This window comes from Scardinius erythrophthalmus, assembly GCF_964197995.2.
Source record: "Scardinius erythrophthalmus genome assembly, chromosome: 3".
Taxonomy (NCBI): domain Eukaryota; kingdom Metazoa; phylum Chordata; class Actinopteri; order Cypriniformes; family Leuciscidae; genus Scardinius; species Scardinius erythrophthalmus.
The window spans coordinates 51,631,678-51,650,405 of NC_138223.1; the positions used below are offsets into that span (position 1 = coordinate 51,631,678).

Consider the following 18,728-nt stretch of genomic DNA (forward strand, 5'->3'; position numbering starts at 1 on the left):
ATGTGGAAACTGTGGGTTTGGCCTCTGAGGGGGCTCAACTCATAGATGCTGGTCTCTCAACTGAGGTTGTAGAGACCATAACTGACACCAAAAGCTCCTTCCACTAGGAAACTATACGCCCTGAAGTGAAAGGTCTTCACTTCTTGGTGTAGTGGGCGACATTGGGATCCAGTTAACTGCCCAGTTCAGTACTTGAGTTTCTGCAAGATCGCTTTTCAGCAGGGCTATCACCCCTCACCCTACAGTATACATGGCGGCCATATCGGCTTACCACACCCCTGGGGACCCTCAGATAACTGGTTTCCTTCGTGGTACACTGAGGCTGAGGCCTGCAACTCGAACTAGGGTTCCTGCCTGGGACCTGGCTATAGTCTTAGAGGGCTTGTCTGTGGCTCCCTTTTAGCCCCTTGATACGGTTTCATCAAAGTTTCTGACTTACAAGACTATCTTCCTTCTGGCTATTTCTTCTCTAAAAAGAGTTGGAGACCTTCAGGCCCTTTTGGTTTCTCCCATCTGTCTTCAGTTTGAACCTGGGATGGTCAAGGCATTTATATATCCTAAACCGGGATATGTCCCTAAAATGACGACCAACGTGCCACAGCCTATCGTGTTGCAAGCCTTCTCTCCTCCTCCCTTCATAAATCAAGACCAGGAAAAGCTGAACCTCCTCTGTCCAGTGCCTATGTCCATAGAGCTGCCCTGTGGAGAAAATCGGATCAGCTGTTTGTCTGTTTTGGATCACCTAAGAAAGGTCTTCCTGCTTCTAAACAGACAGTCAGCAAGTGGATAGTCGAGGCTATCTCTCTTGTCTATGAGGTATTTAGCCAGCCTTCACCTTTGGCTGTCAGAGCTCGTTCTACTAGGAGTATGGCGGCCTCTAAAGCCTTCATTTCGAGTGTTTCTCTTCAAGAGGTTAGTGATGCGGCGGGCTGGTCGTCCCCGCTCACATTTGTGAGGTTTTACAGCCTGGACCTGGATGCTGCCCCAGGCTCTCAGGTGCTTATGTCTTAGTTGCCACAGTTTCACATGACAGGCACTAGAAGATACGGAGTTTGGGTATTGTTGTTCCGTAAAGGGAACGTTACAGGTTACAACTGTAACCCTAGTTGCCTGAGAAGGGGATGAGACGCTGTGTCGCCCTGCCATACTTCCTTCATCTCTGTGATTGGCTTACTTCGGCTACTTCGAAGCTAATGCCGCTCAGACCGGATGTGTTTTTATCCTTTCCTGGTCATGACGTCACCCGCCCGTGACGTTCACTCTCGCCATTAGACTAGTTGACATACACACTTCAGACGCAATCACGCAGGGGCGTTCCCAAAGCATCATCGACGCAGCATCTCGTTCTCTTCTCAGGGGACTAGGGTTACAGTCGTAACCTGAGACATTTTCAACGTCGTAGAAGGAATACGAACTAACTTCATGTTGAAACATAAGTTGCTATATATTAAGGATTTTTTTTTTTATATTATTTTTCGGAACAGCATCAAGATTGCGAGTGTCATTTTCTGCAGAAATCCTTAAATTAATAATCTTATCTAGTTTTATCTTCTTTTCTTTTTTCTCTAGCAATCTCTAAGTGTAATGGTCTTTCATATCTGTTATGCTGTTATTCTGATTTATTGAATGTCAGAAAAGTGTGGAATTTTACAACTAGAGACTTATTTTTTTCTGCCTTTTATTGGAAACATGAACAATATGGATACTCATGGTTAAAAACAATAATCTAAATGAAATAAGATTCATACATGATAAAAAAGCAAAAAGTAAAAACACTTGATTTATTTTAAAATTACACAGTTTTACATTTAAATTCATTAACAGTTTACTTTCATTATCGCACATCCATCTATAAAATGATCGCCTGATTACTTCAGTCACACGTCATCATGGCACTCCTGTCAATCATTCAGGGCTCCTCCCACAAAGAGATGCATTAGGCTGTAATTTTTACTGTGTCTAAAACACTACAGCCTCTTCTTGTTAGACTGAATAAGAAAGAAAGAAAGTGAAAACATTAATATTGAAATATGTCAATAAAAGCATCAACAACATGTGTCAAGAGGAAAGGCTAATAGATTGGGTTTTGTCTCTATCTAGTGGGTATTTTTACTTACTGGAAGATTTCCATACAGAGACGAGTCCAGTTCGGGTTTACAATCATCAAGTTGAGCAGCCTTTATGAATGAAGACAAAGTAAAAACAGGAGTGTGTTATTAAAATTCCCATATTGTTAGTCAATATAGATATGTTCACACTGACATTGAGCGTTTAATTCCTTTTGGCTAAAGGTGAAGAGAGTTTAGTATACTGTAGGAAACACTTACAATACTTACCGTTATATTCTCATACACAGGATCACTCAATTTAATACTGTCATGATGAGGTTTGGAATGATTCATCTTTGCCATTAAAGAAAAAACAGAATAAATTAAAAATAAATAACGTCTATAAACAACTCACTAGAAAAAGTCTCTGCTACATTCAGACTTTCAATAATTTAGATACCAAATCATTTCCCTGATCAGTAAACTTCTGATAATTATTCTCACCTGAGATTCCTGTGTGTCATTTCTCTTTTTCATCCTCCTGGTTCCCCTTTAAAGACAGTGATTTGACACAATAACAACCTATCAGATTCAGATATTATTTGATGTTTAATACACAGATATGATTTGAACTAAAGGTATTTCTCTATAGGACGTGGCTCTGCCACTTTGAATGTGATGAAATCTGGTCTATCTTCAGGATTTACTGCAGTAATGAGCTTCCTCATTCAATAACTAACTAAGTAGCTGTCAGTGTGGAAAGTAAGAATGGGAAATTCTGCCTGGGCTCACATTCATCACGACCAGAGACAAACCTACATTATGTGCGTTTTTTTTTTTTTTTTTTTTTAACATAAACATAAAGTGCTTATTTTTTATTTAACAAAATGTCAACCTTCATCTTTATAGTAGAAGATACAATCTTCATATGTATAACGGACTGTCACCATAAAAACTGCGCTTTGTGTGGTGGTGACAGGAACTGTAACTGGAGTGCCCTTGAGAGCCACCAGAGGGCACTCCATATCAGACTATCATGATTCACTCACAACTACATTTCCCATAACTCACTGCCCGGACTCATCATCCCTGATTTCATCCACCTGTGTCTCATTATCTGGTGTCTGCATTTCTGAGCATTCTCCCTGATTTCATTGTCTCTTGGTTCTTGGATTTTTGCCTGTTTCTCGGATTACCCTTGTTTGTTTGTTTGGACTGCCTTCCTGTGCTTGACCCTTTCCTTGTGTTTGATTATGATTCTGGATAACCCGTTAAATAAACTGCATTTGGATCCTCAACCTTTTCTCGAAGCAGTTAGTAACAGGAACAAGTTTTTAATCTTTATTTTATTATTTTATTAGTTCATGACGTCTCACTGAATTAACAACTTTCTTATTCATTAAATCATTCATTCATTCACACACACGAGAGAGTACCACAAACACACATCTTACCAAATCACTAACATCGTAATGATCACTGCAGCTCCACAAACCCCTCCAATGGATATGTATAATATCACCAGACGTCCTGCAACTGAGACAAAAGAGTAAAACATCTGAACTGATTCATTTGAGTCACTATAGAAAGAGTAATGTAAGTAGGCCTATATGAGGCGCTCTAAAGGGCTGTACACACCGGGACGAATATTGTTATTCGCCAGCGTTTTTCAACGCGTTTTTTGTGTTCACACCCAAGCGATTTTCGCTGACGATGAGCCGAGTGAACATGTAAATTCATTCCCTGACATTAGATGACGCTTAATATAAAACAGAAATACCCTGGTTGTCAAACGTTTGTGGGAAAAAGTTACAAGCCTATGTACATGAAAGACAATTAAGTGAAATTAATCTCACCATCAAGGCCCATTTGCTCTGCAATACCACTCCATAACAGTTCTCTTGTATCAAGATTTTTGTAGTCGCTCTCGCGTTTGTCATATAGTTCTTTATGTTCCGACACCAACGAGACCAGCAGCTCTACATTCATCTTGCCTTGCATCTTCCTCGTCTTATTTCTTCCCGGCAGTGTAGACGCTACTTGACGTATATCTTCTTCGCTGTTATGTATGTGTGCTTGGCAAGATCGTTTTGTGTTTGAGCGCCCCCAAGTTGTGTTTACTGTAACTTCAGAAGCTCCAGACACGTGAGCAAAAGCGCCAAAAACCAAACCAAAAAAACGAACCCGAGGCGTTTTTTTAAAAAAACACTTTTACGCGTGCCGTTTTTCACATCGGTGTGCACACTCACATTGGCGCCCTTTGTTTAGTCATGAGGCGTTAAATGTCGGCGAATATCGCCCCGGTGTGTACGGCCCTTAAAGGTTGGGTAGGTAAGAATTGTCTAAAGAACTTTTTTTTCAAATTGGCTTAAACTGTCTTTATATACCAATACATATTTAAAATGTAAGTACTTTGAAAAAGAGAGTATAAAAATTGAGTGACTATAGTGTATTTAATCTTCAAAAAACACAGCTCATTAATTCCTACCGGGACGAAACAAGTGATTGGCTTGCGCGACTGTCACTCTCCGTCGCCATGACTACCGCCGCTATTACTGGCTCTGCCGACGTGCGCGCAGTCGCGCACCCGTTTTTAGGTGGGAGTGAATGGAATTAATGAGCTGTGTTTATTGAAGATTAAATACACTAGAGTCACTCAATTTTTTATACTCTCTATTTCAGAGTACTTGCATTTTAATTATGTATTGGTATATAAAGACAGTTTAAACAAATTTGAATAAAAGTTTTTTTTAGACAATTCTGACCTACCCTACCTTTAAGACATTCTTTGGCGGGTCTAAAACAGAAAACACAAATAAATTCACATCACAGACAATGTTTAGAGGATTTAATGTCACATTTACTGAACCATCATTAACTCACACATGACATTTAAAGTCACAGTATCAGAGTTTTTCTCTCCATGTTCATTGATGGACTTGCACTTGTATTCTCCACTGTCATCAGAGCTGATCTTTGAGATGTTGTAGATTCTTCCAGATCCTACAAAAGTTTCTCCTTTAAACCAGCTGATTTCTGCAGGAGGGTTTGAGTCACTGATGCAGTTCAGAGTCACTGAATCTCCCTCCACTATTACACCAGATGGACTGATGGACACTGAGACGCTCCTGGGTGGGTCTAAAACAGAAAAAAAAAAAAAAAAAAAAAAAAAAAAAAAAAACCCACATTAAACAGTAAATATTACAGAATGATAAACTTAGACATTTTAAAAGATGTTCTGGTCAATTAAAACCTTAAATCAAACACAATTTCCAGTTTTTTAAAGAGAAAAAGACAATCTGTACTCACACATGACATTGAGCTGAACAGCAGGAGAGATGTGAGTGTGTCCGTCTACAGCACAGCTATATCTGCCTGAATCCTCTCTTCTGACTGACTGCAGCAGGAGTTCATTGTTTCTGTCTCTTCTCTCAGTTAATGGCTGTGAGTTTCTGTACCAGATGAATGTTGCTCTGTCAGTCAGAGCGCAGCTGCTTTTACATCTCAGAGTGACTGAATCTCCCTCTGTCACTCTCTCAGGAGACTCCACCTGAAGATCTGAACACAACACACACATTATATCTAGTGCTGCTGTCATACACTGATTATTATTCAACATAATGCACAGAAGAAGAGATAAACCTCATCAAACTCACCTGTGACAGTAAGATTCACTCCAGATTTACCAATCCAGCTTCCATCAGGTTTATCAGTGATGAATCTGAAATAGTACATGTGTGAATCCTTCAGTGTCACATGACTCAGTCTGACGGTGCAGTTATGCTGTTTATCTCCCAGATACTGAAGCCTCTGACTGTATTCAGCGTCATTAAACAGATCTGGAAACTCTTCATCTTTCTTTTTATCTTTTGTTTTGGTCCAGAACACTTCCTTGATCTTATATCCAGTAGGGTATGTATAAGTGCATCTCATTGTCACTGTTGAGTCCTTTAGTGCACAGATGTGTGAAGGACTGTAACTCACACCCCAATCATCACTAGAAACCCCTGAAACACAGAATTGATCCTGAACAATTTAGCAGCAGCTTGTGCATATTAAAGGGCAGTATCAAATTTGTCTTGAGTGTTTCTGAAGTGTTGCATTGACTAACCATGAATCATTAGAAGAACGATCAGAGGAAGAGGAGGAGCCATTCTGACTGATGTCATTATCAACACCTACAACAAATGTACAGTGGCTTATTTTTCAACTTAATGTCCTGTCATTTTGGTCTCATTGGTTATATATTAATTTATTATATATTAAAATATTAATTGTATCTTATTTTTATATGATGAACTTCCCAAAACTATTTTCCTATGAAGTAAAAGACTTTCGGTTTCATTTTGTATTAAATATTTGTACGAGTCCAGCTTTGGAGTCATTGGAATGGTTATATGACTTTTTTTCAGGTTGAATGGTGGTCTTCCCGCTTCCCTCTAGCGCCTTTGAGCGGAAAAACCACCATTGCAACTTTGGGCCGGCGGGCCGACGCATAGCAAAACTGCATAGCGCCGCTTTAAGTGGGACGCTTATCAGTGTTGCCTTTGGAGAGTGCGTGAGTTACATCAGCTTCAGATCGCAAATGGACGCTGGCGAGGCAAGACGCACTTGTTTTCTTCTCACCCTTTCCAGTTAATATTGGTATGTTTAAAAGTGTTAATTCGGTTAAAGTTCATTAAATATCAAGCACAATGTGTTACTGAATCAATTATACACATGTACACTCACCTAAAGGATTATTAGGAACACCATACTAATACTGTGTTTGACCCCCTTTCGCCTTCAGAACTGCCTTAATTCTACGTGGCATTGATTCAACAAGGTGCTGAAAGCATTCTTTAGAAATGTTGGCCCATATTGATAGGATAGCATCTTGCAGTTGATGGAGATTTGTGGGATGCCCATCCAGGGCACGAAGCTCCCGTTCCACCACATCCCAAAGATGCTCTATTGGGTTGAGCAAAGATGTAGAGCAAAGATGCTCTATCTGGTGACTGTGGGGGCCATTTTAGTACAGTGAACTCATTGTCATGTTCAAGAAAACAATTTGAAATGATTCAAGCTTTGTGACATGGTGCATTATACTGCTGGAAGTAGCCATCAGAGGATGGGTACATGGTAGTCATAAAGGGATGGACATGGTCAGAAACAATGCTCAGATAGGCCGTGGCATTTAAACGATGCCCAATTGGCACCAAGGTTGTGCGTGTTGTGGCTTCACAAATGCTTTGCTGCATACCTCGGTTGTAACGAGTGGTTATTTCAGTCAAAGTTGCTCTTCTATCAGCTTGAATCAGTCGGCCCATTCTCCTCTGACCTCTAGCGTCAACAAGGCATTTTCGCCCACAGGACTGCCACATACTGGATGTTTTTCCCTTTTCACACCATTCTTTGTAAACCCTAGAAATGGTTGTGCGTGAAAATCCCAGTAACTGAGCAGATTGTGAAATACTCAGACCGGCCGTCTGGCACCAACAACCATGCCACGCTCAAAATTGCTTAAATCACCTTTCTTTCCCATTCTGACATTCAGTTTGGAGTTCAGGAGATTGTCTTGACCAGGACCACACCCCTAAATGCATTGAAGCAACTGCCATGTGATTGGTTGATTAGATAATTGCATTAATGAGAAATTGAACAGGTGTTCCTAATAATCCTTTAGGTGAGTGTATGTTGTGTATTGTGAGTTTTATGTGACTTTTATCTATAATGTATATTGTACTTTTGAACAGATGTATCCTGTCTTTATTTCTCATATCCTGCAATGCATTCTATCGTTTTACTTCCATCTATTACGCTGGTTTTGCGGTTCTAAAGAGTATAATGTGACTGTGCATGATGTGTTAAGGGATTATTTGTTTGATTCGTACAAACATTATTCTTATACGTTATTACTGATGTGTTTGAAGAATACACATCCAGCCATTTTATTACTTTCTTTATTTTTCCTTTTTATACAAGAGTAATGGATTGTTATTTGCTTTAATGTGTAGGCTACTACATAATGTTAAACATATACAGTTGTATTACATCAGCCTCAGATCGCGAATGGACGCTGGCGAGGCAAGACGCACTTGTTTTCTTCTCACCCTTTTCAGTTAAAGGGATACTTCAGGATTTAGCATTAAGCTTTGTATTAGTAGAAAACCTGTAGTATTTTTGAATTTACCATGCTTTCCACCCTCATATCCCCCTGAGAGGAGAGATTTATGTATTTTTTGTCTGGAAAAAATCCTCCGATGACAGCCAGTAGATGGCGTTGTTCCGCATGTGTTCAACCCGCCCATAGAGGGTGGGATCTCACTCACAGAATGTACACACCGTCTTTCTTTGGAAGCTAAGCTAGCAGGCTCTTGTTCTGTGGAGAAAGCTGAATAGTAGGAGAAAGCTGAGTAGTAGGGGTTACCATCCTCCTTTTCCCGGACTTGTCCGGCGGGCGAGATCGTTCAAAATGTCCGGGATTCAGCTTTTGCTTTCTGCGGTCGCCATTCATTGTTTACATGCACACCTTTTGTTTCAATCTAGCTGAATTCATTCCGATTGGTGAATATGAATGTAGTGTTTACATGAACGCTAAACAAGTGATCGGTTGATGTGCGTTTTAACATTGCTAAGAAAATTCCTGCACCTCCATTGCGAGACCGGCGCATCTCAGTAATGACGCCAACAGGCCTTGTGCCGTTCTCCCGCGGCCGTCAGCCTCGTCCTGCTCACCACAGTAAACATGATGAATGGCGACTGTAGAATGCAAAAGCCAAATCCCGGACATTTTGGGCGATCCCGAAATCCCAGGCAGACTCGTCACGGAGACTCACTGGTAGCCTAACCTTGTTTTAAACTGTGGCGCTCTCTTACCAGTAGGCGTGGCCTCCTAGTGCAGCGAAGCAAGTGCATTCTGGGAGTTGTTGTCTTTCATCCACATGAGCCAAAAATACATTTTCTGGCTTTTCTCAGTCTAGAAAGCTCCAAATTAAAACATGTCTTCACATTTCTTCTACATAAATGACCTATTTTAAATACACATTCATCTTTCCAGAGGTGAAGTATCCCTTTAATATTGTGTATAACGTGGAAATAGGTTGGTGCAACGGATAATATTCTGATCAAATTGTCCCATATGTTTCCAGGGTCAATAAAACTAGATGTTTTGAAGCCATCCTGGTGTCTGCTGTGTGGAATTCCTTATGTACAGAACTGGATCTGCTACACAAGCACATGTACACCGGGCTCTCAAGTGTCACGCATTGAGCGTGACAGTCACTCATTTCGGTCTTTTGTCATGCACTCCCACCACACATTGTATTTCTCACACGGAAAAACTATTTATAATATATTTAATATGCCGCAGCGCCCAAAATTTCTCTGGCCGCGCTGCTCTCACTATTAGTCTTAGTTCTTAGTCGAGCCTGCCACTTATCAGCCAATCAAAAAAAGAAGTTTTAAATCCTGTTCACTGACAACACCTGCTCAGAACAAGTAGTCTAGGGCTTGTCATATTTGCGTTATCACACAATGACTGACATATTGTCACATTATAAACATCTCTCTCTCCAAATAGGCTTAATAGCACTAAATAAATGAAAGTGTATTGCATAGTCGATGTTATAGGTCAGTTTTAAAATCATGTCATATTTTATAATTATATCCTGGCCATGGATGCATTAATCATTGCATCTGACTTTCAAAGATGTCAGGTAAAAAGCAATTAAGCATCCTCTCACTCGCCCTGAGAGGAGAGTCCCCTATAAAGGCCAGGTTAGTGGATGCTGGCCCAGAGAAGGTGGCGAAAGGGGTAGGCCCATTAGAGGAGGAGACAAAGGAAGAGACAGTGCAGGTGGAAGGCAACAAGTCAGAAAGGCAACAAACACTTACAATAAACAACACCAGTCATACTCTCTCTCTCTCTCTCTCTCTCTCTCTCTCACACACACACACACACACACACACACACACACACACACACACACACACACACACACGTCTGGTTTACTATCTTTGTGGGGACTCTCCATAGACTTAATGGTTTTTATACTGTACAAACTGTATATATCTCCTTAAACTAACCCTACCCCTAAACCTACCCATCACACACACACACACACACACACACACACACACACACACACACACACACACACACACACACACACACACACACACACTAACCCTACCCCTAAACCTACCCATCACAGAAAACTTTCTGCATTTTTACATTTCCAAAAAAAACTCATTCTGTATGATTTATAAGCTTTTATACCCATGGGGACCTCTATTTAGGTCCCCACTGTGACACGAGTCCCCATGAGTCTGTGTGCATTCAGGTTGAAGTCCCCACTGGGATAGAAAAACAGGTACACACACACACACGCACGCACATGCGGAAATTGAATAAATACTTTGTATTTGAGCAATTATTATTAACAACAACAAAAACACTAATAATAATATTATTAATGAAACACCCCCACTCCCGCGACCCGTCCAAAAAATACCCCCCCCCCATCTTCCTTTTCTTATGAAAATTGAGCACCATCTGTTTTGAGATTGAACAGAGAAAGAGAAATACGCTCTAGTTCTTAGCTTAAAGTCAAGCAGAAATCAATGAAATACTTTATTTATGCAAGAAAATGACAGCAACCATCATTTTTGCACTGCTTGAGTACGGAGTGGTCTAAAGCCTTTCCCCGTCGCCTTTGATTGACAGCAGCTTTCATTAAATAGTCAGCCTGTATTATACAGTTATCTGTTGTTAAAAGATTAAAGTTTTAAGGTGTTTGTCACCAACATACAAAACACTGCTAGAGAAAACATTGTGCTATTGGACTTTTGATTTTAAACCATATAGTTACTGAGACAGCCCTGTGACAACTAGCCCCAACCAATCTCCCATAAATCCCCCACACTTAAGATATTTGACAGAACAGTTATAAAATCATGCTCTTACCCGTTTCACCAACACCCGTGACCAGTGACAGCACTACAAATGATCAGGATTAAACCAGTATTGACGTTTTCACACTCTGAATGACACGTGATTAACACCTTATATTTTAATATGAGCTTATGACACCTCAACTAGTGCAGCTCGAGCAGAGGAAGAGTTTTAACAGACAACATTAGACTAAGGCATAAACATTAAACTGAGAGCAACTTTACATCAGTCCATAAAGATGCTCATGTTATAATGTTTTTAAACTTGGGAATATCTATATTTAATCAGTTGCATATACTATAGATAGTAATGACAAGGAACATGTTCTTAGGAAACAGAGAAAATAATTGCTTTAATAACAGTACTTTAATTTGCATATGCAAACCAACTATCCTAGCTTGTAAAAGATTGGAAGGTATTGCAGTAGCAGTGACGTCAAAACACACATTTCATCGCCAGCATCACCAACTGTGCACTTGATAAACATCCAATTTACTGATTTATTAATACCAATCTGGAAGTTGAATAAACAAAGGACTTAAAACACACTGATTAAACAGAATTGATTAATCTGAATGTTTTTATCATGAGAACTTCAAAGCATTTATTTTTTTCAGCAGCCTTGTTCTTCTTGAATGCATCACGTCTCTAAAAATACCGTTTCCTCTTTAGTAAGTGAGACTTCAGCATCACAGTGTTGATCACATGACCTTCATAAGCAATGGAGAGACACTGAGATACATCACACCCAAGAGGAAGAGGAAGAGGAAATCAGTCCTGTCAGAGTAACGCTTGAGGCCTTTTTCACATATGGCGGCTCTAGTAAAGGAAGTCCTGCCTTCTAAATAAAATATCCAAATGGGTAATCATGTCACTGTAACTGCTGTTAGAAGCTCAGATTTCCATAGAAACAGTTCTGAGATGCGGGTTCAGGACTGCACAGGCGAATTGGCTGGACAAACCTGAAATAAACGCTTTTTTTTTAACTATTTGAGCATCAGAAACAACATTTATGGATCATGTCAAATTTTAATGCTGATTTGAAATGTTATTAAAATGTGATTTTGACCAATGGTTCCCTTTCGAAAGGGAACTCGCACTGCATCATGAGACGCTTATGGGGAACACCTACGTGAGCTGGGGAACGGAGCGTGACTGGTATCTGAATCAACTGTCAAATCACAGCAATCTTATTGGCCAGCGACAGCCTATGACATCATACTAGTGCGACCAGGAAGTATATAAGAGGCGCCTAGGGAACATGTCAACCTCTTCTCGTCTTCAGGGACTGATTTTGTTTAAAACACTGTAGAATCAGGTAAAAACAATGTATGAGAAACACTTCAAGCAGTGTGTCGACCCGTGGCCAAGGTTTTTGACAAACGATGACACACATGACTTGTGCGTGTATTGTCTGGGTAAATAGCCCACTCGCACAATTCTCGAGGGAGCTGTTTGTGTCCCTTTAAGGATGCTCTGCTCTAGTTTGTCCGTCTTCTCGAGGGAAGAGGGCCATTCATTCATTCATTTAATTTTCTTTATTTATAAAGCACTTTTAAACACAACCGTAGGTTGACCAAAGTGCTGTACAGAAAGTTAAAATAATGTAAACAAAACAGGCAAGATATAAACTTTTACAAAAACAGTATAGTAAAAAAAAAATGATAAAATTTTGAACCCACCATAATTTGTTCAAATAAGTAAGATTTAAGCATAGATTTAAAAACAGGCAAAGAAGGTGCTGTTCAAATGGCTACAGGAAGATTGTTCAAGAGAGTTGGTCCTGCGATAGCAAAATATCGTTCACCACGGTACTTCAGTCTGGACCTAGGGACGAGCATTTTCAGAATCTGTAGCCAATAAGATGTCATTAAAAACCTTTAAAAGGGCAGATTCTGTACTATGTAATTTCCTGAAACCAGATTGAAAAGTTTCATGAATGTGATTAAAACTCATGAAAGCTTGTAACTGAATTTGACAAGCATCTGTGCCCAGTTGCTCGGGTCCCTCTCACACCCTCTATGAAGCATCTGGTCCATCCTCTGGCTCAGCGTACAGTGGTACGCCACCCAATGGCCGTAATTCCACACTGCATGTGGGCCAGATCATCTTTCCATGTGTGCCAGATGTGGGCTGGATCTGGGACGTCAGAATGTAGCTATGTGGGTAGTTCTGTAAGTGATGTTTGGGAGGAACTAGGACGATCCAACAGACACTCTCTGGCTCTGTTATTTCTGTCCATTGATCATCACTAAGCCTGTGATTGGACTCGTTGGCGGCTGCTGTGCTCTTGCGAAGATGCCGAATGTTGTGATGGTACTCTCTACTTCCACAGTCCACAACATAAGATCTTGGGACACAGTGTGCTTACACTACAACTCCAGGAGACCACTTGTGACTGCCAGGGTGTGGTTGCACCCTTACTTCATCTCCATGCTTCAGTGCAGCATGAGGGCCACTTGCCCTCTTGCAGTCGTGGTAAAACTTCTGAAGGCTTTTGCTTTCATCTAGTCACCGTTTAACTTTGAGGGGGTCGTACGCTTCTGGCATGAGCAACAGACAAGCAGCAGGCAGGTTGTTACGGGGCCTTCTGCCCATGAGCAGTTGAGCTGGTGATAGGTCTACTGACTCTATTGGCGTTGTTCTGTAGTCAAGCAGTGCAAGGTGTTTTTCTGGTGCCTTGGACCAAAGTTTCTTAACAGTCTGGACTGCACGCCCTGCCTCACCGCTGGGGTGTGGCATGTGTGGCGACGATGTCTTGTGCATGATTCCATAACTTTGGCAAAAATCCTTGAATGCATCCGCTGCATATTGTGGACCATTGTCTGTTTTTGACCATTGTCTTTCAGGAGCTGCCTTAGAGAAGCGTCGACTTTGCTGAGGTTTGGCAAGAATTTTGACAGGTCATTGACGAAACCCAGGAAACGACGGACACCATCCTTGTCTGCTGGTTTTGGCATAGACTTGACAGCTTCTATCTTCACTTGGTCTGCCCTCAGACCATCTGATGTTATCAGGTGTCCCACGTAGGGCACAGAAGATTGCTTGATGTGGCATTTGTCGAAGCTGAGAAGTTGAGCTGCCTGAATTACTTTGTGGAGGATCTCATCATGGTCCTTTGCTGAAGGTGCTGCAATGAGAATGTCGTCCATGAATGTCGATTGCTGGAAAATTTGCGGTGAGCATTTCAGGCCAAAAGGAAGTCTAAGCCACCAACGGTATATCTACCAATTGGCCTGTTAAAGGTTGTCAGAAGTGATGATGCTTCATCTAGTTCTATTTGCAAGAAGCCAGATTTAGCATCCAAGACCGAAAATACTTTTGCACCAGGCATTGCAGACACAACCTTTTTGATGGTGCGTATTGGGTAATGTTCTCTCTTTATGACCTTATTTAAGTCACTCTGGTTAATGCAAATCCTTATCTTGCCATTACGTACAGCGCTACCATCGAACTCACCCATACTGTTCGAGTGTACCAAGTTGGTTGACTTTTGCAATGTGTCCATCTTTAACCATCTCTTGTAGTTCCTCTATTATTATTTTTTTCAGTGCAGCTGGTTGATGGCAGACAGGCCCAATTTTAATTTTGTATTTGCCCGGCAAGGTTCCAATAGTGTGAGTTAGCTCTGGATAACCACCTAGCCCAGCCGGCACATTTTATTTTGCTGTCATCTGACCGGAATGCGTCGTTTTATTTTCTTTCTTTGTAGGCTGCAGTGCATCAAGCCGCGTAACTAAACCTAAGGCTCCAGCTGTTGCACCACTGAGCACATTTTCTTGAGAATAGTCCACAATCTCAAATTCTGCTGATACCTCAGTATTCTTGTAATGAATCAGAAGATCAACTGCAGCTATTGGCCTTAGCTTGTGGTTAGAGTAGGACTCGATTAGAGCATTTAAGCTCACCATTGTGCAGAAGTGCCTGATAATTGTTTAAAGTCAGAGTGTTACATTTAGCACCAGTATAAATTCTGAATGGTACTTTCTGAGACAGAATTTTAATGTCTGCTGTCCACTTATCATCACTCTGCTCTTCTGTTTGTGTGAAATTTATGCTCAGCATCTCCTCATCTTCTGTTTCTGATTGCAGCTGCACACTGACTGTGTTAACTGATTTCTTGCGACATACTGCCACCCAGTGGTTGGGTCTGTGACAGTATGAGCAGACAGAGCCTTTTGCTGGACATCTTCCTTGATTCCATTTATGTTGTGTGTCTTTGCCACAACTTGAACAGTTTTTTGTCGGTTTGCATGCATTTCTTTTTGCACATATTTTGACCGATTTTTTTTTGTTTTCACCTTGATATTTTGTTTTTACCTTTACTGCTTGCACTTGAGATTCTTCTCCTCTAACTATTTTAATTTGTTTCTGTGACAGTTCAAATTGCTGGGTGATTTCAATTGCTTTTGGTAGTGTTAAATCTTCTCCTTTGTCTAAGTCTCTCTTGGACGCGCTTTTCTTTGACACCCACTATTATCGCATCGATCAACATATCATTTGGATCAGCATACTCGCAGTCTATGAGCAGGAGTCTCAAATCCTTCACAAAGTGATTAAAACTTTCAGTGACTTTCTTTGTTTATAGCGGTGTCTGGCTTTTCTCTTGTTTTTTCTCGGGCTTACATAGTTGGCAAATTTATCCAGTCATCTTTCTCACCTTCGCCCCAGTGCACAGTTCCCTTTCAAGGGAACTCGCGTTGCGTCGAGATTGACGCTATGGGAACGCTTTGCGTGATGATGTCTTGAAGCACATGTAAAATCAGTCCAATGGCGTGGCGTAACCGATAAGCAGGACGTTCGTTCAAAAAGTAAACTTGACGAACGCTTCCTGCCGTCACATGCACAACCACAACACCGTAACCTGCCGTTTTTTCCCGATCTCCATACCGAGGGGTCGAGATCGTGGGAGAAACCAGTATCATATAGAGTGTTTAATGTTATGTGGGGATGCCGAAAGTTGAAGAGACGCTTGCGAGCTATCTCTCGCCAGCGTCGGCATCCTCCCTAAAGGATTCGGTTCTGTCTAATAAGCCCCTTAGAGTTACATCTTCTCTGGTGGGCAAGGCTTATAGCGTGTTTACACCAAGGTTATAATCGTTAACGAAAACGAACGAAAAAACGAAAACTAGGTGGGAAAAAACATTGTCGTTAACTGAAATAAAAATAAAAACGAGGCATTACAAAAAAACGATAACTAACTAAAACTGTAATGTGTGTTTGGCAAAACTAACTAAAATAAAATAAAATTACAGAGTAAATGTCCTTAGTTTTCGTCTTTGTCAAGGTCTTTCATTTTTTCACGCTATTTAAAACACGCAGCGTATTCGTTCAGTTGCATTTCCTTTCCCTGCTCTCCCTCCGTCTCTGTCACTCATGCGTCTCTCACATGCGCGCGCGCGCGCGCACACACACACACACACACACACACACACACACACACACACACACACACACACACTCACACACACACACAGCCCCTCCCCTCCGTGCACACCGCGTCTCCATGAGAACGAGTGTTCGTTCGACGTTGAAAGCAAGTTCGCGAAAGGTTGGTATCTCTATCTCGTGAACACCTTTACACAATCACACATTAAAAAGTGGTATAAAAATATTTTAAATTCTGAATAGAATTTTGTCAGTGTGTTAATGTCGACCCGAGAAGCGATTGCGCCTTCTTTAGGAAGTTAACTAGTCGCAAGTTTGAGGTAAAATGCACTTTTTGGTTGTGGTTGTCGATGTAAAAGCACTAAGATATATAAGCTGTGATTCAAATATTAAAGGGGTGGTTTACTGCCTTTTTTCTTAGCTTGATTATGTTTATGGGCTGCAATATAACATGTCTTCGTGTTTCGTTTGTTAAAAAACGCCTTATTTTTCATAAATTTCACCTTTATTGTAAGCCGCTTCCTCCTCTGTCATTCGAACGACCGGTTGACTTCCTGATTCTATGAAACCACTCCCTCAGAAAGAGGCAATGAGCTCAGATTGGTTAGTTCGGCCGGTGTGTTGTAATTGGCTAAACTGCGTCCGGAATCTTCACGCCCATTACCTTTACGGGCGACAGTTGCATGTGCTCCGGACCCGGTCAAATGTAATGGTGTCAATATTGCCTCATCAGTTTGAGCCAGAATCAGACCCAGAGAGCGGTGATGAAGAGAGTCAAGCAGAACCTCCGCAAACACGGCTCTTACTAAACGTTTCTGAATGGTAATTTATTTTATTTTATTATTATTCTCTCAAAGAATTTCCATACGCTGTTACTTGAAAATGCTACTGCTGTTTGTTAGCTTTTGAGATACGCTTTCCCCCTGATTAAACATTTAATATAACTGAATACATGACTGAGTAATACCGTTTTTTAAAGATATTGTTTTATTGATAGAATGAACAACCGTTTAACTATTCACAAAACTTACCGGTTACTCAGTTTGTCGTTTTCTTTAGGTGTACATGTGATAACAGCAGCTGAAGTTCGCTGTTGCGATAATTTTTTGAAGTTTGTACACGTTTCTTATACACACAAAATAACATCGAACTAACTAGCTACTATAACCAAACAGCTTTGGCATTGGTTTGCGTTCTTGATCAAATCAAAAAATTACGTCATAAAGTATACATGGAAAATACGTTTACAAAATTTTTACATATACAAATTCGGGTCCAAAATGTTTATACGCATCTGTCATATACTAAAGCCAGCGCTGGCATTTTTTTGCATCCTTGATAAAACTAAAACGTACGTCTTAAATTATACAGGCAAATAAATTTAAAATGATTAAATCTTACTTGCAGGTTGTGGCCTCTGGTTTTAAAGCTTCATGTAACTGCTTCATGTTGGAGTAATAGTTTCTTGTTGAATCCGACATTGAACTCGTGTAGATTCTGGAAGCTGTCTTCCGTAAAATGCGCAGCACAGAGAGCTAAACTACGATTGTAATTGTCAGGAACATAATCAAACTTAAATTTTAACCATTGTTGACGAACTACAGCGTCTGTAGGAAGCCTGAACACAGAAGACCTGACAGCTACAGCTCTCCACTATAACTCCTCCTCTTCGACAGCAGAACATGTTCCGGAGGGAGGGTTGATGTAAATGTATGGGTTAGTTACGTATAAAACCCGGGAAGTATCTCGTTGTAGTCCCATTCGAGTCGTTTTTGTAGGCATTAAACTTCCTGATTTTTAAAAGACAATATCTCTGCTTACGTTGAACTTTCAGCGCAGCAACTTTGCAGATATTGTTCATGCACCAACAGCAACATTACACAGTATTTAAAATGAAAAAAGTGAAATAGCAATCAACCACCCCTTTAAATAATGTTATGTCATTTTTTACTTTTACACTTTTTGCTGATTCAATCCAGATGAGTAGGCTATTGACTGTATAGGGTAAATTTAGTATACTAGGGTGTGAAAATTGTACAGCTGTGGTATTTGTACAGCCTAGGGTGTGAATTCTGTATAGAAGATGTGTAACGTTAGATTTTTGGTACAGCGTGTGGATTTTGCAAGAGGTAAAGGAATTTCAATGGGGTGTGATTTTTTTTTCTAAAATTGTATGATGTTTTTGTTGAGTTATTATTACCGGTACACAATACTTTTTCTGACTTTTTTTAATCTTGCCCCTGACAAATAACCAATAAAAAAAAAATTACAAAAAAAGACTAAAACTAACACTAAAACTAATAAAAACTAAACTAAAACTAAGCATTTTCAAAAAATAAAAACTAAACTAAACTAGC

At 40.4% G+C, this 18,728-nt stretch overlaps 1 protein-coding gene across 1 annotated transcript; it reads right to left on the reverse strand.

Moving 5' to 3' along the window:
- Positions 1-1,671: 1,671 nt before the first annotated feature.
- Positions 1,672-11,015, reverse strand: LOC308688271 (B-cell receptor CD22-like). The gene is made up of 10 exons (XM_081361232.1): positions 10,996-11,015; positions 6,160-6,226; positions 5,705-6,055; positions 5,358-5,606; positions 4,932-5,186; positions 3,503-3,584; positions 2,553-2,598; positions 2,337-2,402; positions 2,118-2,177; positions 1,672-1,988 (listed from the first exon to the last, which is right to left on the reverse strand). Exons 2-10 carry the CDS (start codon positions 6,215-6,217, stop codon positions 1,968-1,970), a joined length of 1,188 nt encoding a protein of 395 aa, XP_081217358.1. The 5' UTR covers positions 6,218-6,226; positions 10,996-11,015; the 3' UTR covers positions 1,672-1,967.
- Between the last annotated feature and the right edge of the window lie 7,713 nt (positions 11,016-18,728).

Bases quoted from the DNA above. Each gene is read 5' to 3' on its own strand.
- LOC308688271 (XM_081361232.1), bottom strand. From the start codon at position 6,217: ATGACATCAGTCAGAATGGCTCCTCCTCTTCCTCTGATCGTTCTTCTA. The intron at 5,607-5,704 runs GTGAGTTTGATG...TGTTGTGTTCAG, and splicing joins AGTGAATCTTACTGTCACAG to ATCTTCAGGTGGAGTCTCCT. The intron at 2,403-2,552 runs GTGAGAATAATT...TTAATGGCAAAG, and splicing joins ATGACACACAGGAATCTCAG to ATGAATCATTCCAAACCTCA.